General features: G+C 38.2%; 1 protein-coding gene across 1 annotated transcript in view; it reads right to left on the bottom strand.

The window, feature by feature from the left end:
• nup210 (nucleoporin 210) overlaps nt 1-26,926 on the bottom strand; it is a 38,236-nt gene extending 11,310 nt beyond the window's left edge. Inside the window, exons 1-26 of the mRNA XM_079849162.1 lie at nt 26,340-26,926; nt 24,195-24,331; nt 21,176-21,307; nt 19,671-19,767; nt 18,831-18,981; nt 18,566-18,698; nt 17,491-17,649; nt 17,298-17,366; nt 17,030-17,136; nt 16,033-16,173; nt 15,746-15,883; nt 15,442-15,597; nt 14,512-14,701; nt 13,439-13,584; nt 13,140-13,358; nt 11,862-12,035; nt 10,218-10,410; nt 8,443-8,549; nt 5,846-5,950; nt 5,653-5,754; nt 3,653-3,781; nt 3,367-3,494; nt 3,153-3,288; nt 2,473-2,535; nt 609-788; nt 69-149 (exon numbers count right to left, since the gene is read on the bottom strand). Of these exons, the coding sequence (XP_079705288.1) occupies nt 69-149; nt 609-788; nt 2,473-2,535; nt 3,153-3,288; nt 3,367-3,494; nt 3,653-3,781; nt 5,653-5,754; nt 5,846-5,950; nt 8,443-8,549; nt 10,218-10,410; nt 11,862-12,035; nt 13,140-13,358; nt 13,439-13,584; nt 14,512-14,701; nt 15,442-15,597; nt 15,746-15,883; nt 16,033-16,173; nt 17,030-17,136; nt 17,298-17,366; nt 17,491-17,649; nt 18,566-18,698; nt 18,831-18,981; nt 19,671-19,767; nt 21,176-21,307; nt 24,195-24,331; nt 26,340-26,506 (3,540 nt within the window). The 5' untranslated portion in view covers nt 26,507-26,926. The remainder of the gene's footprint in view (nt 1-68; nt 150-608; nt 789-2,472; nt 2,536-3,152; nt 3,289-3,366; nt 3,495-3,652; nt 3,782-5,652; nt 5,755-5,845; nt 5,951-8,442; nt 8,550-10,217; nt 10,411-11,861; nt 12,036-13,139; nt 13,359-13,438; nt 13,585-14,511; nt 14,702-15,441; nt 15,598-15,745; nt 15,884-16,032; nt 16,174-17,029; nt 17,137-17,297; nt 17,367-17,490; nt 17,650-18,565; nt 18,699-18,830; nt 18,982-19,670; nt 19,768-21,175; nt 21,308-24,194; nt 24,332-26,339) is intronic.
• Between the last annotated feature and the right edge of the window lie 285 nt (nt 26,927-27,211).

The raw sequence follows: 27,211 nt of genomic DNA on the forward strand, positions 1-27,211 counted from the left end.
ACCAAAGCTGAGTAACAAGACCCAATACTCTGTAGACAAACACTGCGCAAGTCATGATGTGTGTTTACCAACGTCCCCGTCTTCATCCTGGTGATGGGAGCTCGGATCCTTATGGCCTTCAGCTGCACCACCTCAATGTCCACTTGATCCTGTCAAGAGCAACATCTAAAGGCTTAGTTCACACATAACTGAACATCTGTCATCAAGCACGCACTCTCATGTCGTTCCTCTTCAAAACACAAATAAAGATATTTTTAAGGAAATCTGAGAGATTTCTGTCCCTCCTTTGAAAGTCTGTCCACTCAAAACTCTGCTCGTCATATAAAGCGATCGCGTCTCTTCAGAAGACTTAGATCAAACCGCTCATTTCTTTTGGATTCATTTTACAATCTCTTTATGAACGTTTTGAACCGAGTTTTATGTGAATAGAGGGACAGAAATGTCCAGATTACAATAAATCTTCATTGGTGTTTTGGAGCTGAAAGAAAGTCTTCTGGTTGTGGAACGACATGAGGGAGAACAACTGATGAACTATCCCTTTAACTCATTCACCACACAGACCAATATAGTTTCAACAATCCCCACACGTGTTTGTGGAGAAGCTTCACCTTTGACACCACCACTAGTTTGCCTGTTTCCGTGTCGACCGCCTGAACCACGCCGGTTACGCTCATGTTGCCCACCGACAGGCCCTGCACGTGACCCAGGCTGTTGACAGAGGCAATGTGGTCACGGGACAGAGAGAAGAGGATGTTGGACTGGGGCTGCGGGCCTCCCTCTGATGTGATCTATAAATGAGCAGAAGACCGATCATAGACATGTACATGACACAGATGTGCGCTGTTTGAGGCGGCACATAAAAACAAGTGTTAAAGAAACACCTCGAAGCGAATAGAAAAGCTGAAATGAGGAGACTGAAAGTGGTTATTTTACTCTCTGAAACGGGGATGTTCTGTGCATGTTCAACACTGACGCAGTAATGGTGTCATGACGTTGCATGCACAGATGTAGCTCTATAACATTAAGAGATTAAAAAAAATGGTTAGAGGACCACTGACAAACATCGCAAATCATGTCATCAATGTTGGCTTTCAGGCTGATGATGCGCTTGAGTGCAGTGCTTCTGGCAACATTGTGTTATTCTTTTCGGCCATCATCCAGTCATCCAGCACAAGACAGTCTCATTCACTGATTATTGTGTGGACTGTTCACTTTTATATGCACAGGAGAACTTCTCATGGAAAATTTTATGTGAGAACACATGGGTATGCACAATTTGCTCTTAATGAATTTGCAGTATATTCTACATGAGCGACTGCTAGGGGTGGAACGGTACATGTAGTCGTATTGAACCGAAACGGTACGGGCGTCACGGTTCGGTGCATAAATTTACAGGCAAATTAATGTAATGCAGAACTACTGTTAGATACGCGGGTTCTTTACATTTACATTTACATTTATTCATTTAGCTGACGCTTTTATCCAAAGCGACTTACAATTGCTATATATATGTCAGAGGTCGCACGCCTCTGGAGCAACTAGGGGTTAAGTGTCTTGCTCAGGGACACATTGGTGTCTCACAGATTAGGTGTCTTTAGGGACACCTAATCTGTAGCAAAGGGTTTACTTATATTTGTGCGCGTGTGTGAGTGTGTGAGAGAGAGAGAGAGAGAGAGAGAGAGAGAGAGAGAGAGAGAGAGAGAGAGAGAGAGAGAGAGAGAGAGTGTGTGTGTGTGTGTGAGGCGCAGGCGCGATCAAACAATGGAAACATAAAAACATGTAGCAAATTAATTTTCAATTCATTCAGGTACAATTACCAAACATATCTCAAGGTCTTTTTATCTTTTTATTAATTTAATTAATAAACTAATTATATAAAACTATTGTCAGTGCACTACAAATAAACTGGTTCTATGCCATTACTTTATTAATAAAACTTATTTAAAAAATACAAGGCTTAAGTAATTTATTTTCCTTTGGTGGTACAGCCTGAGACATGCACAAGCCTTCTGCATTTCTGTTTTGCTGAACCGTGACTTCTGTGTACCGTTCCACCCCTAGTGACTTGAGGTTAGTATTTTGCATTAAACATTATTGTACATTTAGAATACATTTTAGTACAAACGTTATGAATCATGAATAATGATTTGTTCGTGAAGACGTACACAAATTTCACACATGCATAGTTAGTGTGTGAGGCCCAATGGCTAGCAAATCAAAAGATTAATTCAGATTTGAAAAAAATAATTCAGTCATAAATCTGATTACTTTGCATTCATGTAAACAGTTTCATCAACCAGAATGAATTAATTCTGAACTAAAAAAAAAGGTGTCCATGTAAACGCAGCAGCTTCTAGAGTGCAGCATTTGTGTGTTGTGTGTTCAACAGCTCATTTACACATCAGATCTGAGTGCATTACACAAGAGGAAAGTAACTGAAATGTACTGGAATAAATACAAATTATTACGTACCTGCATCATTGCTCCAACTATTAGAGTGACTTTCCTGGGCAGCAGTCTGAAGGGGGGAAACACCTGCAGATCATAAAGACACATTCAAGAAAGAAATCTTCAGGAACTGTCATCACCATGAAGGATGAGAGTTTCCAGAAGTAACCTGTGTGGGTGCAGCGTCAAGAGGGCAAGCATACATGTGTGTTATTTTCCCCATTTGCATTAGCTAATATTTGTAGTCAATTATTTATATTCAATTATTCAGTATTTTTTACCATTTATCATCCACATCATTTAATAGTGTTATTTTTATATTTTATATTACTTACTATTTTTAATTGAAATCTGATTTTGTGGGGAAAACATGGATATAGTTTGTCATTTTTATCCTAGTGAGTATCTTTGTCGATCTTGGTTCATTTGCTGTTGTAGGCTGTAAAGACATTTATAAATAAATGGAATTATTTAGGGAAGTGATATAAAACTGTAATGCGGTCAACTAATGTTGTAATGCGACCGGCCTGGAACAACAATAGCTGTGCGTTTACTGGAAAATAACCGTAGAACGCTCAGTAACCAATCAGAATCAAGCATTCAACAGCCCTGTGAAACTAACTATGAACTATGAATGTAACTATGAAAAACATTTGAAGCAATCCTTTCAAAAAGCTGTAAATGACGGCACAGAAGAAGCTTACTTCAATTTGTTGGGGTGCAGAGGTGATCTTCCTGCCGTTTTTGTCAATGACGAAAGCAGACACACTGGTTTGTCCGATCACCAGACCTTTGACCAGAAAGGTGGCCGTATCTTCTTCTGATGAATCGGGCAGAGTTCTGACAAACAACAGAAGTGTCTTAGCTTTCACAGACGCCAGCACATGGAGTACAGAAGATCTGGCATCGGTTACTCACTGCAGAGATATGATGGACGACGCGGCCCTCAGCTTCAGGTTCATCACAGAGAAATACTTGGACAGGAAAGGCTTCTTGTTGCCATCCAAAACCCGAACGTATGCTTTGACGGACTTGCCGATCTCAACCTAAAATGATTGTGTAATCTGAATTCAACCTCTGATTTCAAAACCACTTCATAAAAGATCATAAAGTGCATATGCATGAGGCTTTTATAATTTCAAAATGGATTTGTTAGTGAAATTCCTTAATCTATTTTAAACACATTCAAGTGGATGTCACCAACCTTGTCGACCACACGCACATACACCTCCAGAATATCAGAGATGTGAACTGTAGCCGTAGCGGGGGAAGGAAAGGTCAAACAAAGGTCATGAACCATCACCTGCAAGACCCCGGCCTGAGTTGGGACAACCTGAGTCACAATGACATGAGATTAGATTCAAAACTACATTGATTTTACAGTGTGCAGAAGAAACAAGTTATTGCCAGTTTATATTGTGTACTTTAATGTTCCAGGTTCATCACAAGTTAAGCTTTAATTTTACAATTAGTTTTTTGCCTCAGTTTACAAAAGTAAAAAAAGTGTAACAGAAACACATTAACATTGTCTGTGTAAAGTTACAACCTCTGTTATGACCATGTAAAGCCCAGTGAGTTTCACATCATACAAGCAAATACAATTTAGCATACTTTCAGTAGCACTTATTATAAAAATATACTTTTAAAGTATATACTTAATTACAAACTTAACGTAATGTTTTTGGTATTAGGCTAAATGTTACAATTTAGTTGCAATTTAGTGCATTTTAAATATATCAACTTTAAATGTAATATCAAACAACAACATAATATAGTTAAAAATATAATCAAGTACTTAACACGTGCTTTAGTATGTTAGTCAACATCAAAATAAGTATACTTCTTCAAAATACAACAAAAGATTTCTAAAACAATGAATTAATATATACTTTAAGGTAAAAGTTTTAATTTAACATTGCAAAGTGGACTTACGTGTGTTAAGAAACAAACATGAAAGTGTACTCTCTTTAACTACACTGAAGTGCACATTAATTACAATAAAACACACTTATTTTTCACAAGTGAAGGAGACCAGAAAGCGACTGTTTACATAAAGAAAAATCCAATCATATAAACGAACCCTTCGCTCCAATCAGTCTCACCTTAAAAACATTACTGATCAATCTTAACATCTGCAATGTTTGCTGTCTGCTATTTTATACACTTCCACAATTTTAACTGCGGTTTTCACAAAACTCACAAGCCGAAATTTAATCTGAGACGTTCCCACTCCAGGCTTGTACCCCTGGTATGGGAACAGTTTGAGCTGTTTTAACTGAAAGCAACTACTATCTTTATAATTACTATCTTAAAATATATCAGTGCCATTGTTTTGTCTCAAGATTCACACCAGTAATGTTTTTATCTAAGTTCAATTAGAGCAATTAAGTAGCTTTTATCAATGTGTCTAAGGCCTAATCCTGGCTTAATCTAAGCCCTGTCTGTGAAACCAGGCCTGAGTCTACTGAATAAGTCACCTTTGCTGTCGTCCAGAGCACAGATGTTCAGTATAGGCTCTCCTGGTTAAGACACGGTCAATAACACTTACAAGAACACACTTGTTTAATTGGATTGGAACAGTTACAGGTCAATGATAACTTAAACCCATGGGATCAAATATGAATTCCTCTTTTTCTTAGGGTGATTTGTAATATAGTGCATCACTACTGAATTGAGTTCTCTTTTGCGTCTTCTTACGCTTTGACGGACTAATATAAAATTATGACAAACACACAAATGTACAAATTTAAAACACAAAATGATGTCAAAATATCCTCGTAAACCCAGCAAGTTATGTCTTAAGTGAATGTAAACAATGTGTAACAGTGTATTGGATCCTGGATCCCGCTATTGCTAATTTGCTTATTTGTTCTTATTGTATTACTGACTGTATATTTGTCTTCAACAATGTTTGAAATTGAGTCTAGTTTATTAGTTAGTTGTTCTTTAGGCTGCTGATTTTTGTTCATGGTATTCAGCTGCAACAGAATGTTTTGCAAAAAGACACAATAAATATGTCTGATATCTAAATGTTTGACTTCATTATTTTCTACCATATTGGAATCGAAACTGGAAACTAGAATTCAATCGATACCCAACCCTAATGTTCAGCTGAAATAGTTTTTTTGCAATACAAAACACCACCAATAGCCCCTGACAGAGCTCATCTTCTGCTGAACCTGGAACGGTCCTGTATAATGTTACCTGAGCAATTCCCTGGGACTCCTGAAACGTGACCTCTGCGATTCCACCGACGCTCGCATTGATGTAGAAATACCCGGAGCCCTGCTGAAGAGTCAGATCCGCCTGCAGAGAGGGGTGTGTCAGCACACTGGACAAGCTCTTTCAGGCACAGCAGAGCGTGCGAGTGTGTGTGTGTGTGTGTGAGAGATCTCACCGTCACATCGGGATGGTTGTATATGGTGATGGTGTCAGGGGTCACCCTCACGTCCTCTACTAACAGAAGGTCAAGTGTGGCCGAGACGGGGCTCAGAGGATCAAACTAACACACACGTAAACAAAACACACATGAATCAGAGCTCCACTTTACACGGAAGTTCAAAACAATCCAATATGCATGAGTAAAAAGGCAGTCGTCCACAGATATGGATTTTTTTGCTGGCTGATGCCAAATAAAGCATCTAAAAACACCACATAGACACTTAAACAACATTAAAAGCTTGATTTTTAACACAGGGGGGTTTTAACAATAGTAAATAACATAAGCATTGCAATTATATTTAGATTTATTTTACTTAATATTTACTGCATAATATTTATTTGAAAATGTATCAATCTGAGATGTTTGATTTCTGATTTATACTTTAGATAGCAACTACTTGATTCTGTAATCTTACTATGGCATTTTTAAAAATTAAGTTGCATGCCTATCATTACACAATACAGTCATCTATTAAGTACAGATCACTGTTGGTTTACAGATTAGACATGCTGTTACATTAGTTGCTGCATGATCTGAGGCATTAATTTGCTGTGATACTATAGGGCTCTGGGGGACTTTATAAAAAACTTTGAAAAGTATTTTGTGTGTGTGTGTGTGTGTGTGTGTGTGTGTGTGTGTGTGTGTGTGTGTGTGTGTGTGTGTGTGTGTGTGTAAGAAATGCGTGTCCAGTGCCAGCCGGTCTCTCCTGTGCACATCTGATTCACACAGGTTCAGTCAATCACACGGACAGGGAACATGCGTTTGTAAACGGGTTACAATGAGCTCTGGGAGGTTTGTAGAATTACATGTTTAACAGGTATTTAAAGACTTCTTTAAATGATATAAATGCTGATTTTCGGAATGGCTACGGTATATATAAAAAGTTTGCTTATCTATTAATAGCCAAATCTGTTAAACAAAGATGGCAAACTAATGAAGACAGAACTGGTGTCTTGGTTCTCAATACTGTCAAAATAAAAGTCCAGCTCACAACATTTAATCGCCCAAAACTTGCTAAAACCAAAAATTAGCTGATATATCGTCTTGGTGATATATTGGTGGACCACCAGTAAGAGGACTTTTCCTTATCGTTATCTTAACCTGCTAGGAGAATCAGGACAGGAATAGCATTAACACCCTATGTGTGGCGCTAATGTGTGACTATTGCTGCCAAGAAGAGCCTTGGAAATGAAGCTGAAGCTCTTCTTCAGTTAGCATGCCAGTCGCTATAAACTGCTGGCTAGGCATTAGCACAGAGCTAGCGCGTGCCGCCGTTTCAGCTTCCTGTGCTGTTAGCTCTGTTGTTGGCAACGGTAACTGTGGTGATGCTGTTGGGTGATGTGTGTGGTTAGAGAGAGCTGGTCTCTTCCTGCTGAGGAAACGAGGCGGCTCACGATCTCCAGAAGTGCAGTACTCAGTGGAACTTCTAGGACTCTAATTTACTATCTGTCCCTAGAACTAGACTTAAAAATATGGGTGATCGTGCTTTTGCAGTCATCGGCCCTAAGCTATGGAATAGCCCACCGGCTTACATCAGATCCGCCCAAACTTTGTCAATTTTTAAATCAACTTTAAAAACTTTTTAACTTTTGTAAATCAACTTTTTTTCCCAATAACTTTTAATATATCTTGATTTTTCTTTCTTTTTTTTCTGTTTTAAATGTTTTCTATCTTAATGTTTGTCTCCTTGGCCTTGTAAAACACTTTGGTCAACACGTTGTTTTTAAACGTGCTATACAAATAAAATTGTATTGTATTGTCTCTGATGCTGATCGCTCAATCTAAACCAGAGATCCACCAAACCCACGTCCCCCTGCCGCCACACGGCTCTGTCAGCCCTAGTTTCAGGGTCGGCTCTAGCGCAGGAATGGACTCTCGTTGCTGACTATATCCACCAGATATCAGATATTCACATCCTTTTATGCTTAAAAAAAAAACAAAGAAAACAAACAAACAAGACAGCCACAGTAACTTGACATTGTAATTATACACCTCCCTGCCAGCTTCGCAATTTAACCCATGCAATATTAATACAATAAATATTAAGTTTTCCTAATTTAAAAAAAAACAAAACTTGCCAACAAGAATAAACACATTAATAAGCAAGCACTGTGTGTATTAGTTATTATTTTTATCTTGAACTCTGCTGTCCAAGCAGCTTTTTGAACTAATGATGGGCGCACAGTGCCCTGAACCTAACAGTTACAATTAGATAAATTCATTAAAGAAGTTGTTAGCTTTTCTCTTGTTACATTAGCCAGACGGATGTTTGACCGCTGTGTCTACGCCATGACACAGCATTTTAAAAACCTGGCGCTCAAGTAAAAAGAAGTTCAACTTTTTAAAAACGAGTTATTCCACAAAAAATGCGTTGTGTGTGAACTGGCCTCGAAGGCTTTGCGTCAACAAAAAAAAAGATAAAAGAATAACCGTGCATATCGACTGCAATCTTGTATTGTATTCCTGACCATGCTTTGATCTGAAGTAAATGGAGTCGATTTATTGTGGATTTGGTTGAGGTGCGTATGAAAGAAGAGCACAGAGGAACTCACTCCACTGGGAACCGCGGCGTGGTCGAGGTGAGGCGTCTGATAGCCGACCGCGCTCACAGTGATCGCTGCCACACCCGACTCATGATGCACCAGCACCGTCTGATGACCTGCGGGGAACACAACACACACATGTACATTACATATATGCAGCACACACATTAGGGCTGAGCGGTATGACAGTAGAAGTGTGTGAACCAGTAGATTAAATATGTAGAAAAATAGAATTCAGTACCACTGCTTTTATAATGGTTATGTGCTATATAGGCATGTCAAAATGTATACTTTATGTACGCAATTATGCTTATTCTCATACTTTGATACTGCTATCATGTCACCATTCTCTTTTGACTTGCTTAGTTGGTGACACTTAATACTCAACAATAATATTGATCTGCCTGCATTGGCACCATTATATGAGAACTGAACTGAGCTGGACGATGACATCACTGTTTTCTACAGAGTGGCTATGTATATCTATATCTATATATATATATATATATATCTATATACAGTGCAATGCATAAGTGAATACACCCATGCTAAAGTTGACTAAAAAGAGGAATAAAAAATCATATTTTGGAAATTGAACTTAATGCCTTAATTTAAAAAATTAGGAAAAATCCAACCTTTAAGGACACCAATTTTCTTTGTGAATGAATAATGTATCGTAAATAAATAAATGTTCTTCCTTAAAATACATGGTGCATAAGTGTGTACACCCCTATGTTAAATTCCCATAGAGGCAGGCAGATTTTTATTTTTAAGTATTTTTTGTAAAAAAAATTTAGGATACTATGCATCCTGATAAAGTTCCCTTGGCCTCTGGAATTAAAATAGCCCCACATCATCACATAACCTTCACCATACCTAGAGATTGGCATGGAGTACTTTCCATAAGATCATCTCTCAATGCAAATCAAACTAGCTTTTAGGCTAACTGAAATAAAACCATGCCAATCTCTAGGTATGGTGAAGGCTATGTGATGATGTGGGGCTATTTTAATTCCAAAGGCCAAGGGAACTTTATCAGGATGCATAGTATCCTAAAAAAAAAAAAAAAAAATACTTAAAAATAAAAATCTGCCTGCCTCTATGGGAATTTAACATAGGGGTGTACTAACTTATGCACCATGTATTTTAAGGAAGAACATTTATTTATTTACGATACATTATTCATTCACAAAGAAAATTGGTGTCCTAAAAGGTTGGATTTTTCCTAATTTTTTAAATTAAGGCATTAAGTTCAATTTCCAAAATATGATTTTTATTCCTCTTTTTAGTCAACTTTAGCATGGGTGTATTCACTTATGCATTGCACTGTATATCTATATATATATATATATATATAAATAAACTCAATTATAAATAAATGAACTAAATTAATAACTTTTTTACAACAAAAATGAACCATCACTGAACTTACTTAAGCTGGACTGTATTTCCTTCTAGCTCTGTTGTACAGCAGAAACAAACCTTTCCTGTTATCTCTGTAAAGCTGCTTTGAAACAATCTGTACTGTAAAAAGTGCTATATAAATAAAGGTCACTTGACATTTTGGGCTTTCTGGCTATTTTTTGTTAATATTATCAACTATTTGTTTCAGCTGTAATCTTATGCTCATGTTTTAATGTTTAAAATGATTTATTGTGATATATGCTATATAATATATGCATTTATAAAATTACTCAGTGTTAGGATTTTTGCCATACCATCCTTCCCTAATATATATTTGTACCTCATAATCATCAATGATCTCAGTATACATTATAAGGTACCGTGAAGTTTTTTCTGCTTGCTGTCGTCCTCGTGCACGTGTAGTTTCATGGGCATGGTCGGTTCGATGCTGGCCAGGGAAACTTTGGAGGACTCCCAGATCATACTCAAAGAGCTGAAGTTATCAAACCTCCGGCCCTGCTGGTCGAACGCCGACACGTCCAGCTCCGGGTTGTGATAGTTTGAAACGGGCACCTGCAGAACAAGCACACACGCTACTGAACTTCCTGTCATGTTAAAGGGGTGCTTGATTATGATTTCACTTTTCTTACTTTAGTTAGTGTGTAATGTTGCTGTTTGAGCATAAATAACATCTGCAAAGTTACAATGCTCAAAGTTCAAAGCAACTTTTTTTACAGAAATCGGAAAAGGACTACAACAAACGGCTGGTCGGGACTACAATGAGCTTCTTCACGGGTTAGTGACATCACCAACCCTAGAATTTACATAAACCCCGCCCCCGAGAACGCGATTTATAGATTATCATGACAGAATATGCTAATCAATGACTAGAAGATAGTTAACTCCACATCAGCTACAAAAATTCATCAACTAACAATTCAGAAATGTCCTGTTGCTTCTACATGTTGTCACTGCTTCTTGAGTCTCTCCATCATTGTCTGACTCCGCTTTGAACATAAAAGACTAAAAGGTTTTGAAATTTTCAACAATTTTTTAACCCTAACCCAATTTTCACATGCTATAGAAATATCTGTGGGGTATTTTGAGCTAAAACTTCACATACACACTCTGGGCACTTAAAGGAGAACTCCGGTCAATTTTAACATTGAGCTCATTTTTTTGTACATTTGGAGTGCTGTCAATACAGAGAACAACGACAAAAATCGGTGTTGCCTACACCGAGTTATTCTATTTTTAAAATTTGCACCCTGTTGACTTCAATGGGGCAAGTACTAAACCTGCTTTTAGCCTCTTAACATCCTTGATGTGTCATTACAAGTGCACAGAAAATGTGAGTGATTCCTTCTGAGTGAACACGAGTGAGTCTGACTGCAGTAGATGTGAAAGATATGTATAAAAATGATGTTATTTAAGCCAGCGCAAATACCTGTGTTTACATCCTGTTTTTCGGTTGAAGTCCAAAGTAGTCGATTGCAGAGTTCACACGCATAGGTTTAATACCTATGATCACGCGCGTGAACTCGGCAATCGACTACTTTGGACTTCAACCGAAAAACAGGATGTAAACACAGGTATTTGCGCTGGCTTAAATAACATCATTTTTATACATATCTTTCACATCTACTGCAGTCAGACTCACTCGTGTTCACTCAGAAGGAATCACTCACATTTTCTGTGCACTTGTAATGACACATCAAGGATGTTAAGAGGCTAAAAGCAGGTTTAGTACTTGCCCCATTGAAGTCAACAGGGTGCAAATTTTAAAAATAGAATAACTCGGTGTAGGCAACACCGATTTTTGTCGTTGTTCTCTGTATTGACAGCACTCCAAATGTACAAAAAAATGAGCTCAATGTTAAAATTGACCGGAGTTCTCCTTTAAGAGGCTTATTTGACATCTTGTGAAAAGGGCATTATAGGAGCTCTTTAAGACTACACACACTGAGCGCTGGACTCAGTGTTAGAGCTTTAAGACTACACACACTGAGCGCTGGACTACTCACCACTTGTTTGTTCTGCTGCAGCAGAGGACAGGACACGTCCAGCTGTGGGCTCATGTAAATGGGGGTCAGTGTGAGGCGTGATGGAGGAGCACACACAAACTTCACAACAGCTGGTTCCACAGCAGGGAAGGGGTTCGTCATGGTGGGCTGGTTTCCAACAGTCACTGCTAAGATCTGCGAACATTTCAAACATATCAATCCACATTCCTAGTGGAAAGTCTAGACCAGTGTTGTTCAAAATGACGGACTGCGGGACATAATTACGCCATTTTACTGTTTCTACAGATTAAAGTGAGCAGCGCATCAAAACATTGGAGCAGTTCACACCACAAGCACTCAGGGTTGTTTATGGTAATGATCTTTCAGAGCTTTTTCTATAATATTTTTTTCTAGAGCCAAAAGTGCTTCATTCAAGCCCCCTCCGCTCCGTGCACATTGCTTCTCTCTTTCCCTCGCTAAAAACGTAAAGCGCCACTTTAAGAGCTGCAGCGACACGGTTATTTTAACAACAGCAGCAGAAATACGACGAGCAGCAAAATAGAGACTTTCTCTAAAACACTGCAGAAAACTTTATCTGTCACACAGATTACTCTGACCATTTAACTAAACAAGGTTTGACACAAGTTGATGTGGCGTCTTTAAACATTTAAAAATATATATATATATTTAAGATTATTAATCAGCTTTTCATAATAAACAATGTTAGAATTTGGAAAATGATTTAGAGAATTTTTTTTCTATTTTAAATTTATTTACAATTTTTTTTTATAAATTACTAGTTAACTTTGTTTTGTCCTCATGATAAGAGTTTTGATTACTAAAAACAAACAATGTACGTAATCTAATAGTTTATTGCTTTGAGTAAAATATAAAAATGGCCCATTCTTTACTTAAGAAGTAAACCCTCAGTATGTGCCATAAACATAGGTGTCTAAATGTAAAATAAATAAATAAATGAAAATAGCATACATCTGAGCTAACCTTTTTATATTCATATCCAGTTGGAAGAAATATTTACTTTTTTGGGTAAATCTTTGGTAAAAAGAAAGTCACTCTTTGGGCTCTCTGGGGCCAAGACTCTCATCTTTGATGACTATTTTGAGCGTTAAGGTTTTTCTTTTTCTTTTACAAAGTACTCTGACTGCCTTGATCGAAATGTATAACTGTTCCAAAAAAAAGTATAGTGCGGACCTCCGCTGTGAAGGAGATATAGAGACCGGCGCCCTTGGACCTTTATTTGAATAGCCCTGCAGGACATGAGGTTATAGGGACCTGTACCTGTTCTCCCAGAGCTCTGCATGTGGCTCTGACCAGATGTCTGGCGTAGGATCGCGAGGCGGGGCCCTGCAGAGACAGCGCAACGCTGCTGTGGTCCTCAGCCGTCAGGTTTCGGAAGAACTTGGATGGCTCTAGCACCCAGGGCCTCGGGCCTCCTTCAAACAGCATGTCTTTAGAGGAGCCCAGCGTCACCACAGCCACAGCCACAGGGTCAACCGGCTGCCGAAGACGATGAGACACGGTCATCTACAGTTCACTGCTCACTCCTCCATCTTTAAAAGCATATTCACACATCTTACCTTGAGAGGCGGGTAGGCAGCGATGGTGATCTTTGCACTGAGATGAACATTACTATGGGTATAGCTGACCAACAGGTTGGTGTAACCAGAGGTCAAGGCCTTAACGCGAACCCCGCTGCAGTGGCCCTGACCTGGAGCAAGTCTACCTGAAGACACACACACACACACACACACACACACACTCAAAAAATACTGCAAGAGTACAACTGTACACACACTTTGCTTGCTTCTGTTAAATCTGCCAATATTAATACAACAAAATCATATTTGTATCTCTTAAATAACAGAAACGGAGTATCAAGACCTCTGTAATTTTTGCATTTGAAGACCATTAATGCAGGACTTCAAATCACCTGCTGTGAAAAATGTTCTCATTAGTATGCATAACCCGTGTGTCTTTTTGTTCTTTTTGTCAAAAAAATTGACCTTTGTATTTCAGGTAGGGCTGGGAGTTATGACGAAATCTATAACCATAAGAGATTTTGCTGTATTGTTTATACCATGGTATGCAAATATAGCCACATAGCACAGTACTAAAATCATTGACACTTGTGATAAATCGAATAAAATGCACGAATGAGAAAATAAAGAGCGGGATGTACATGATTAAAACAAGTGATTAAGCGCAATAAGCTGGAATCGGATCCTTAAGGTCAGGAAGCAGATACTAGTTATAAAATTACAAATCCTCTCATCGATTCCTGTGTGCACATTTTATTGTGGTTTTAAACCATTCAAGCACAAGAAGACATGAAAGAGTTCTCAATTCAGCACTCGCGCACTGTTTTCTGAGCACATGAGCCTCAGCGCATGAATACTGAGTTCTTTTTCATGTCTTCTTGAGCTTGAACAGACAAATACACAAAATGATGTCAAAATATCCTCGTAAACAGTTGTATATGTCATAAGTGAAAGTAAACAGTGGCTGTTTGGTTACCCATATTCTTCAAAATATCTTCTTTTGTGTTCAAAAGAAGAAAGAAATTCATACAGGTTTGGGAGAGTAATAGATTCATTTGTGGGTGAACGATGCAAGACACAGAATCTATTGTTTTAGCATGAACTCAACTCACCCTCCAGCAGCTGAAAGACGCCGTGACTCTCCATGTCCACCTGCATGTCGAAGTGTGAGCAGTCACTGAGCGTCACTCTCTCTCCGGCCAGCTGACCGAAGATTCGCAGCGGCAGGTCCAGGTTTAAGCCCACACGGGCCTCCACTGCACACGGGCTGAACTCCATGCCCACCGGCTCGATCACATACACCTGCAGGAACAACACACAGCAGATCCATTACTCATTTATTTCAGGGCTGGGAATCCAAACATTAATCGCATCCAAAATAAAAGTTTGTGTGTTTACATAATATGTAAAGTTTGTGTTATAATTATGTAAAGTGTGTGTTTATATAATCTACACTGTTGGAACAATCTACATTGTAAAAGCGCTATATAAATGAAGATGACTTGACGACTTAATATATGTGTGTGTACGGTGTATAATTATTTTGTATATATAAATACATATGCATGTATTTATTTAAGAAATATTTGCATGTATATGCTGTTTATACATTTAAACAATTTATATTATAAATAAATATAAATATTTTATATATAAATAACACATTTTTCTTAAATATATACATGCATGTGTGTGTATTTATATATACAAAATAATTATACACAGTACACACGTTACGTAAACAAACTTTTATTTTGGATGCGATTAATCGTTGCACAGCACTAATTAAAGATTTAACACCATATCAGCAGCGAAGGCTATATTCATGGCAATCAACAGTATTTCAATTTTTACAAATAATTATGATTACAATATTACTTTGATACATTGTTTACAATCATTTAATTTACATAAAGCAGAGAAGAGCTCAAAACACAATCGGTTATTTAAAAAGAATAATAAAATTACAATTCAAGAACGATAAATCTAGAAGAGTGATTAAAACACATCTGGATTTGTACGAGCATGAGCGTTGGCCTCACCTTCATGTCTCCGTAGTGCAGAGGATTTCTCACGTCATGGGCGTAGATCGCACTGACCCCGACGTCCCTGACCGTGGTCATCACTCCTTTCACTGTAACCGTGGCGACTGCCGAGTTAGTGGACGACCAGCTGAAGTTCCCACTCCCTCCAGTCGCCTGAAACAGACACAACATCACATTAATGCACAGACTACACACCACACACATAAGAATATATTCAAACTGTATTTCCTCTTATGCATTTTTGAAGTTTACAATGCTAAATGATTAATGTCTGATAAAAGAAAAGAAAGCCATGAGACACCTGGATGGTATACTGGTACGCTCCCTCTTTAGGCTGCCATGGGAATGTGAGGATGGCGGGATTGAGGACGATGGGGTCGTAGATCTCCACGTCCTGCTCATTACGCACAGGAACAGAGAGAGCGCGGACACTTCCTGCCTGAAGACACACATGAGGGTACAACAAACTAGAATAGCGTCGACAAACCAACACTGAACACTGGGAAGATCCTTGTAACTGGGGTAAATTAAACAATTTTAAATGCTTAAGAAAACAAATGTTCACCTTGTAACAAGACAAAAACCTACTTGATCAACGACTGCTTTCAGTGTGCCGTCGATGCCGGTCTGACCTCGTTTCAAAGCTTTCACGTGGTGGTAAGATCCATTCACAGACGATTGCAGAACCACAAAGTACTCGCTAGGGAATGTGGTTTCTATACGGATATTCTGTGAAAATAGGAGTTTTCATAATTTTTTTTATAATATAGTTTCCAATTTAATTTACACTAAAAAAATATTGTAAAACCAATTGGTTAATAAAGAAACATTTCCATCTCATATGTTCAAAAGAAGAGAAGCATCACTTCACATTTATAGCCTTTGAGGAAACCACTGTTGTAGTTTTTTTAAATTCAATTTAGGTTTAGATTGCACATTCAAAAACCACAGAGTATACCATAAACCATAACTAGTAGTAGTATACCATAAACCATAACTACTTCACTAGTAGATCATAGCAGCCAATAATCTGAGTTAATTAGTCCACTGACTTGAGTCAAAGTCAAATGAGTTTTTGATGCATAGCTAGTACTTTATTCTGTAGTTATGTTTTCATCAAAGTTTATGTGCATCTTTTAATAATAAATAAAACATTGATCCACCTTAAAGGGTTAGTTTACCGAAAAATTTTGTTCTGTCATTCACCCTAACGTTGTTCCAAACCCACAAGTCAACGCAACCAAAACTTTCATGCATTAAAAAGTACAAAAAAACATTGAAAAGTCTTCTGATAACTTTATGTGATGAACAGATGTAATTCAGGCTTTTATTATCATATAAACACTGATCAGCAAATGTACTTGGAGCACATCAAATACGGCAAACAGAAGCTCGAACGTGCTTATGTGTCAGGCGAGAACAATGCTTTTATTTCTGGGTAACTAACCCTTTTAGCAAGTGTAGTGATTTAGTAATTGTTTATGAACTTTTCAGATATCCCTCTACTTATAATGAGCAGATGCATTTACTGATATTGAAAAGAATAAAAAACAAGACATATTTTAAAAGTCCAAACTCAACTTACGTCAGACAGATAAATCTTGTGGCCTGACTTATCAAACACTTCAATGAAGATCTCATATTGCCTCCCTGTCTCAAGGACCCAGCGATCCTCAGGATGAATCTTGAATGCTAGCAGAGAAGACGATAAAATAAAGTTTCAATCAATTATAGTCAATCAACTATACTAAAACATTATATTAAATTACTTATCAATTTATCAACCTAATGAGATTACAAGTGGTCAAAATTCCAGACATTTTTCTCCATGCAAAGCTATTGAAGAGACATACCCAAGTATCCAGGCTCCACAACATAGATGGTGCTGTTGGGAAGTCGGGAAACGCCCTGCATCCCGAGACCTTGGCGTCCAGAATCAAGGAAACCTCAGAGTAAACTGATCAAATCAACTGCTGCAAACATAATGCATCATCTCTAAACATGACATGCTACAGATTCCTGTGTTCGGGTCAGTGTGAAGGATACTCTTGTGGTCCAGTACGATGTTGGTGTGTCCATGCTGAAGGGCAAAGACTGTGGAGCTGCTCTGGTCCAGGTATGCGACAGGAGCCTCAGGGTTTCCATTAGGGGTGACCACACCGTTCTGAAGCTGAAGCTCATACTGATCACAGGGCATGGACAGTTCTGGAAGTGAAGAGGACACTGGGGTAAAACCCAACATGGACAACCCATATGGACATTTTGGGTCCATTAGATTTCTTTCCCAATATATAAGTTAAAACTATAGTGATTATCAATGTATTGATAATTAGAGAGAGAGCATGTGTAATGCCTTCCTACAGGGTTTAGATGGCAATACAGAGGCTATAGTGCAGCTTTAACTTACATTATTAGACATTGGTAATGGATTATAGCCTGATTAGTTTGTTATTTTTGGCCAAAAATCTCAAACACGTTGTAATAACCAAAGAGTAGGGGTGTAACAATATATCATTTGAAAATATATCGTAATACAAAAATGCAACAATTCGTGGATAGTAACATTGATAGTGTATTGTGTATAGTTATTACTGTTATAGCAGTAATAGTTATTAGTATAGTTATTATTAAAACAAATTACTTTGTTTTAGTGTCAGTAGTACTACATTAAACTGCTATATATAATGTGGAATATAATGTATAATAAAACAATGGGGGAATATTTGTGGGTCCTGATAATGTCAAATGTCTGATGTTACCAGTAAAAAGTGGCCTACATTATTTTTAATATATCTAGTCAGTGACAGAGTTCAAGCATATTCGTCTAAAATAATCCTGTATTTTCAGCTTCAGAATCATGAATATTGTTATTCTGGTGTCTCTATTATCCTGTGCTTTCGGTTTCCAGCATCAAGTCCAAGCCTGTTCATTTACACACTCAATGTAATACCAAATTTAGCATTTTAATCAACAGTCCCTTTTTTGTTTACCTTTTATTATATGTCTTGGAGAATCACAATAATATTGTATCGTATTGATATGTATCGAATCGTGACATGAGGGTCTCGTTACACCCCTACCAAAGACAAAATAATTTATTGATAAAGTAATAAAAGCTTACCTGTAATCTTTCCTTGACGGATTTTCTGGACTTTGTATGTGATGGAGGTGCCAGCCAGCAGATAAACATCATACGCAGGACTCAAGAGAATGTTTTCCAGGATCAGCAATCTGACCTCGGCAGCACCAACATCCTGAGAACAGTCAACCAGAAGTGTGCCACGATCAGAAGAATTACAACAGGACTATTGCTAACATATTCATATCTATGCCCGTAACATCTTTATTCCCAAATCTATTCATATGAAGTATAAAATGACATGGACCTTATAGATTGTCTCTTGTATTTTGGCTTTGAGTTTGGCGTGGCCGGTTTTGATTCCTGAAACGAGGATGATATCGCCCTGATGTCCCACTCGCTCCATCTCAGAGATATACGCTGGAGGAGTGTACGCTGACTCCGCGAACCTCAGGACCCTGCACACACACACACACACGGCAACATTACACGCGCAGGCAAGCTTGAACAGAGCGCAGTCGTGGAAGACGACATAACATTTTAATGAATGTAAAATGAGGATGTGAAGGATAGATCCTTCACTTCAATAAATGGACAATCTTATGGTTGTCTAATGTTTTGTCACAAGGAATGTTTTTTTTAAAGATATATCTTTAAGAAGATTACAATCCAGACAGAACCGGCTGTTTTCATTCACATATAATTAAAAGGATAGTTCACCAAGAATTGATCACTCATAATTTCCCCACCCTCGTGTCGTACCAAACCTTTATGACTTTCTTTGTTCCATAAAAGAAAAGAATAAAATAAATATTTTGGTGTTTTTTTTTGTCTATAGAATGAGTGTTAATGAAGTCCCCACTAAATTACACAGTGTGGACAAAAACAGCTCACACATTCTTTAAAATATCTTCTTGTGTGCTTCGGAGAAGTTGAGGATGAGTAAATTAAAAAATATATATTTTTGGGTGAACTATCCATATAAATATTGTGTTTACCCCAGCTAAGGGATTAAAAACACTCTTCAGAGCTTATAATGAAATTCATGTTTTTGTTTTGTTATGCTTAAGAAAACTGAATTTGAAATATTCCAACATGAGGAAATGGGATAAAACAGGACTGTGAAGTAAAAGACGCGAGCTCTTACTGTAGGGTGTTGTAGGAATCAGGGAAACCTGCCATTTCAGCGTCCTTCACGATAGTCCAGTCGAACAACAGACTGGCTAGAGTACTGAAGGTGTTTCCTGAAGACAGAACGAGGAACACTTTTACCCAGACTGCACATGAATGACACAAGGACAGTCCTTCTTCACTGTCAGGGTCATCCTGGAAGCTTCAAATAGTTGTTTATGTTTGCGGTAGTTAACAACGAGGTAAGAGGTAAGTGTAGTACAGTGGTCAATGACGAATTAGAGTGCTATTATGATTTCCATGAAATATTAACCACATATTATACCAAACTACATACGATTTTGTTTTCAGATATTTTATTCTTATAATGATGCCATCCATAATGATATCAAAACAGGTGCATCACCCTGTCCAAAAAATTACATCAAAATGAATTTTAATTTAAGAAATATTAAGCATGCTAGCCATAGAATAGGTATATTCCAATCATTGTATGTATAAATTACATTTACAAGTATTTTTAAATAAACGAGTCATGCCAAAACATTATGATACTGTAAGTGTATCACAATTAGTCTTAAATATTTATATAATTCGTATGCTAGACTTATTCATCTTGTTTCAGCTACTGTAGATTGCACCTAATTTACATACAGAAAAAAAACACATCTTGAATGGCTTGTTACTAGTTTTGTAATCAACTTGTTCACATCTTTAGCTTAAATTGGATGAATACAAATGATAAGTAAATGTACAGCTTGGAAAGCTTGAGGTTTGACCTGGGTCGGTTTGGAAAAAGGTTTGGTCTGTAAAATCTTAAATCCTCCAACAATTTGAAAGCAACAAAATCATTCATCAGATCCAGACAGATGTATTATTACAATGCACACTTGATTTTAAAGCCCCCCTGTGGTGAAAATCCAGCTTTTAATGTTGTTTATGTGTCTATGTGGTGTTTTTAATATGCTTTCAGACAAACCATGTGTAAATTCATAAGTCAACACCATTGCTGAGTATTTTCTCCTTAAAACTGCAGTGAACCAAAGACAGTCTCAAAAACACTGGTGTTTCTAACGTCACAAACTACCTTGTAACCAATCAGATCATCGTGTGATCGTCAACCAGTGGATCTCTGAACTGAGTGAGTGAGTGAGTGAGTGAGTGGAGGTGGGGCTCATTTGCATATTCAAAGAACCACGGATACTAAATAAGGCAAGGGTGTCGAATTACATTCAAGCTATTTTAAGGCATGAATCCTTAAAACTCATCTTTGATCACCAAAATGACACATTTAAAAAAAAATTTTTGACTACAGGGGGACTTTAATAGACGTTTTCATTTTATGATAACTTTACATATCCTATTTCATTCGAAAGTGAAACAGGAATGGTATAGCGCAACAAAATTACATCCTTATAAAGTTAAGTTTCAATGACCTTATAAAACAGACAAAGTGTTGTTTTTGCTTGGCGATACAAGCTAAAGAAGAACAGGAGTGAGCCGGTGTGCATGAAGACTCACCCTCTGAATCGAGCGCATGGATCTTCAGCTCCAGTGGCGAATCCTCCAGGTGAAGCTCGCGCGTGGTGGACTCAATCTGGATCTCACTGATCACATCCACTATAGCATCACAGCGCAGCACCTGTCCTGTCACTGAACACAGATCAACAGGAGGACTGAGCCTCAGCCATTGTACACAGGAGGACAATCACCCAGAAACTACATTCGCTAATAATATGCTCAAACAACAGAAATATGGAATAGGGAAACAAACTCTAATTTAGGCACTATAAATGATATCAGCTCATTTCCATTCAGAGTAACCCGATCGGAGGATTTTTTGTTTGTCGTTTTGGTCTCGGTTTGTACTTTTTTAAATATATAGAGACTACTTTGATTATGGTTGCACTTATTGTTTGCACTCCACTCGGGCGGGAGAGGCGCTTTACCTGGACCATCCCGTCTTAATACTCCCTTTCCTTCACGCGCCCCAGCACAGCGAGGACACCAGATTCCCCATTTATCTGGACACTTTATTCGCCCTTTTTGAACATTTAATGATTATTTTTTATGTTAATAAACACCTCTCAAAGGCCTGACGCCACACCCACTGCGTCTGTCGTTTGCTCTTCCCACCACAAATTACATTAATTACAAGATTATTAGGTAAAACATTTCAAAATGCACCTGCAGACTATTAATCCAGTCATGAATTTTGTCATTGAGGATTTCTATAAAATATTGTGCAAAAATCTCATCTCGTCTCGTTCTCTTGAGATAAGCGTCTTGTTTATTGTTAACCAATTATGGTTGAAAGTTCCGTCGTTACCAACATTTCAATGATTTGGCTTTTCCCAAAACCATAGTCCCAATGCAAACAGCAAGGCATTCTGGGCCTGAAATTAATAGGCGTTTTGTTTAATTAGTTCGTTTAAAAACTCCTTCGTGTGTTTTTTTTTTTTTTAATTGAACGTCTTGATGTACTGAGTGGTAAAATGACTGGAATGGAATTTGAATAGAAAACTTCCAACTCAATTTTCTTGTGTTTCCTTGGTCTGTTTCATAACTGATTGTCAACCCTTATGTGTAGTGTTTTTAATGAGGGATTAATTAAATAATTGTGGTGGTTTTTACCCCTGGCGCCCGAACCCAATCTTTTAAGGCCAAATACCGTCACAAACTAATGGCTGGAACTACAGCTCTCAGGCTGTGCTTAGAAGAATAGTTTCTTGTTCAATAACATGTGGACTTAAATAGGTCATGCTCTTGGGCACAATAATCAAGCTAACATTCAGTACATTCTATAGCTTTCATTATTATATATATATATATATATATATATATATATATATATATATATATATATATAATATATATATATATATATTAATTTGGTGAGGTGTGACCATGTTACTACAGTTATCAGGAGACAGTCGTTACTTGTTGGTTACTTCATCCAATGATGCGTCATATATGAGAGTTAATCAGCAAGTTACAATTGGCCGCGTTTTCAATACCCTTCAAACTGCGCAAATTGAAATTGCGAATTGAATACGCACAATGGAAACACGTCAATTTCGCGAAAACTTTTTTGGGATATATGGGAGTTAACGTTTTTTTCAGGCAATTCGGAAAAGGAATATTTCGCAAACCTGGAATGGAAACGTTTTTTGAGCATTTACAGGTCACCTGACGTAGAAGGCGTGGTGTGTTGGACAGAAGACGAGACTATTATTAAACTCATAAAAGACTAAAGTATTACGGGAAAACTGGATTCTAAACAACAAAGAAATGCCACAATTTATCAAGAGCTTGAAGCAGATCTGAGGGAGAAACACCCAGAAACGCCTCATATGTGCCGCTCACAGTATAATGGGCTTTCCTTGCCATTAATGCTCTAATAACACGTCTCTTTCAATTATAATAATGGCTAGTGCGGTGGCTGAGATATATATATATATATATATATATATATATATATATATATATATATAAACCTACCAACATCTGTTTCCATGATTTTTGGGATGACTTGATGTTTTTTGGGAAAAAAATTATGTTTCAGTCGCATAACATTGGTTAATGGAAACACCGTCATTTCGCAATAGTTTTTTATCGACATTAAGAAAATATCGCAAAAGTTTGTGATGGAAACGCACCCCTGAAGGAGTTGCTCACAAATCAGACTGATCCAGTTCTAATCCAGTGGATGATTATCAATAATTCATTATTTTAATTTGTGTAACACAAAGTTACACTGTCCCGGACTGTTTGGATTTAAATAGACAAGAGCTTATCATTATTGCAGTGTTCATTATGTTTCTGGCATGTTTGGCAACAGTTCTTCTAACCCTAATTGAAGGAGTGTGTAGCTTTTCATTTCTTAAACCCCATGTAGGAAACACATCATGGCCATATTCCAGGATGACAATGTCAAGATTCATCAGGCTCAGATTGTGAATGAATGATTGTGAGGAGCATGAAGAATCATTTTCACATATGAATCGGCTCCTCATCGAGACCCAAAATGTTGTGATGTTATTACCATCAAGAGGAACATACATTTTTGGTCAAAAACTTAATTCAGTGAAAATCTTTACAGAGGAGCCGATTCATGTGTGAAAGTGATTCTTCATGCTCCCTCCATCAATTAGTGTTAGACGAACTGTTGCCAAACGTATAACATGCTAGAAACATAACAATCACAGCAATAATGATCCAATCATAGACTCTTAAGCATTTGCCCATTTCATTCCAAACAGTGACTTTTTTGGCCGGTCAGTGTATATCATCATTTTAGACGGCGTGTAATACAGCACCCAGGTCATTTGGACTACTTTTATACATTTACGGTGCTTATACGCATCGTTTCTGAAGCTCAAAAGCTCCAGTCTCAGTTCACTGTAATTGTGTGGGAGATGGGTTAATAACTGATATAAGAGTGCATAGCACATTGTCTCTGTAATTATCAATAGATTACAAACTAACAAGGACTGACACAGCTACAGCAACAATAAGGAAGGCAGTGTGTGTGACTCACAGACGTCTTCAGCGAGGATGATGCTGGTGTGGCGGGAGGGCTGGGTGGAGCGGGCCTGCAGGACGGCCCTCTGAGAGCACTGGCGCTCGTCCACCTCCACCGCCTCCACGCTGGCCACCTCCGGCCGGTTGGAGGACCTGAGGACACAACACACATTAACACAGGCATAATACACCACCTCCAGCCGGTTGGAGGACCTGAGGACACAACACACATCAACACAGGCATAATACACCACCTCCAGCCGGTTGGAGGACCTGAGGACACAACACACATCAACACCGGCATAATACACCACCTCCAGCCGGTTGGAGGACCTGAGGACACAACACACATCAACACCGGTATAATACACCACCTCCAGCCGGTTGGAGGACCTGAGGACACAACACACATCAACACAGGCATAATACACCACCTCCAGCCGGTTGGAGGACCTGAGGACACAACACACATCAACACCGGTATAATACACCACCTCCGGCCGGTTGGAGGACCTAAGGACACAACACACATCAACACCGGCATAATACACCACCTCCGGCCGGTTGGAGGACCTGAGGACACAACACACATCAACACCGGCATAATACACCACCTCCGGCCGGTTGGAGAACCTGAGGACACAACACACATCAACACCGACATAATACACCACCTCCGGCCGGTTGGAGGACCTGAGGACACAACACACATTAACACCGGCATAATACACCACCTCCGGCCGGTTGGAGGAACTGAGGACACAACACACATCAACACAGGCATAATACACCACCTCCAGCCGGTTGGAGGACCTGAGGACACAACACACATCAACACCGGTATAATACACCACCTCCGGCCGGTTGGAGGACCTAAGGACACAACACACATCAACACCGGCATAATACACCACCTCCGGCCGGTTGGAGGACCTGAGGACACAACACACATCAACACCGGCATAATACACCGTGCTCCGGAGAGGACCTACTAGGGTTCTAGAAGTCTATGCATTGTGACAGGATGTAACACACATTTCACCGGTAACACTTCACAATAAGGTTACATGTTTACTACATTGTTTCAATTACAATGAAAATACTTCTTCAGCATTTCTTATTTTAGCTAATTTCAACATTTAGTAATACATTATTAAAATCAAAAGTTGTATCTGTTAATATTATGTAATGGACCTGAGCTAACAAGAACTGAATGAACAGTTGTAATTTTATTAACTAACAATAATTAATACTGTACCAAATATATTGCTTATTGTGAGACAATGTTAGTTAATGCATTAGCTAAACTTATCTAATGAGACGTGATAATACTTTATTTGTCTGTCCCTTTAAGGGAAATTTGTTTTGGGCAATACCAATGAAGCTGCATAACAAGATAGCCACACCAATAACAATCACACAGTCCTGTCCTTCGCACTAGTTTAACAGTCTTGTAACAGTCTTGTCAAAATCTTGATGAATAAAAGATTTTGTATAGCGGTTGTATCTAAACCTTGAGGTAGAGAAACGTCGACCGGATGGAAGTGGTTCGAATTCTGCATGAAAGGGTCCAGAGTCATTTTCCTTGCCTGTTTGAAAATTATTTTGTTGAATATAAACTGAAGAGGAGGTAAAACCTTATTGACCTTATTGTAAAGTGTCGCCATTTTACCAGTAGTTGAGTTTTCCTAGCAAGCAAAGTGCAACTTACAATCTGATATTAATAATAAACTAAACTTATAAATATTTAAAGAAAGAACTGATACAAATGAGTGAGTGAGATAGCTGTGCAAAAAGAGTGCAATAATGTTAAAATAAAATGCAACTCTTACTATTTAGCATATGACATTTATCACATTGATTTTAAATATTTTCTTATCTACAAAGTACACAAATTGAAAAATTTAGATTTGAGCAACTATAAGAAACACATCACAACAGCACCACGTGCTGGAGCTTTCTGCAGTCATTACAGTCACAATACATTTATTGTTATAGTTCCTCTTTTTTAAAAAAAGGTCTAATATGGTCTACTGTTCTTTATCATTTGACATGCCAAAAACATGTTTGATGTCACAACCGGGCAAGCTATTCAATATTACACTAGAAATGCATCAGTATTTCTTCATTACTTTACAAATGCTATATTTAATGCACTTACCAGCGATAACATCCTTCAGTTGCTTCCAGTGTAAAATTGATTTTTGTGCTTCTGGCAAGAGGTAATAAAACTTTAGGTATGTTGAGTTTGGCAGCGTTGGTGAAGCTGCAGATGAGCGCAGATGTGAGGATCACGAGCACCGCGCGAGCACGAGCGTTCACCATCATCACAGCTCTTCTATTCACAGATATTTCAAGTTATGGATATGAGACTATTCGTAGTGAGATGCCGAGTGAGTGTGTGCCGGTTTCTCCAGTAGCCTCCCGCCACATGCCTCACACACACACCCCTGAACTGAACTAATGTGACAGCAGTGATGATGTGCAGTCAGTGTGTGTGTCTCATCCTACAGCACGCGCTCCACTTCACGGCGCGCGAGCTGCACAGTCACTGCTGTTACTTTCATTATTGCTTCTCTCTAAACTCAGCGGCTCAGGTGTTCAAATTAGAACAAAAAACGCGAATATCGAAAATACAAGTCAGTAAAATAGGCAAAAGCTTTACCGGAGCATGCAACAAATTATACTGTTTGAATTCACATAGTCGCATGGAAATACCCGCCGCAGGTTATACTATCGAAGTGGAGCGATGCATGCTGGGACTTGATCTTCCGTCATTCTGAAACACAGTGACGAGGTTCCTTAAAGGCACAGTGTAGTGATGCTTTCATTTTGCCGGTCTGAAGTGGCTTTACAGCAGTTTGAGTAGCTAATTAGAAATGTTAAAGAACTGGGGCACAACTCTCCTGATTTATTTCAATCACTTTTTACATTGCATAATATGGTTACAATAAGGTGTATCCTGTACCTTTTTCTGGGTAGATTTTATGTAATTTTGGTTGTAATGTAAGTATATTTCCTGTAACATGTTCA

This window comes from Squalius cephalus, assembly GCF_949319135.1.
Source record: "Squalius cephalus genome assembly, chromosome: 18".
In the NCBI taxonomy this organism is placed as follows: domain Eukaryota; kingdom Metazoa; phylum Chordata; class Actinopteri; order Cypriniformes; family Leuciscidae; genus Squalius; species Squalius cephalus.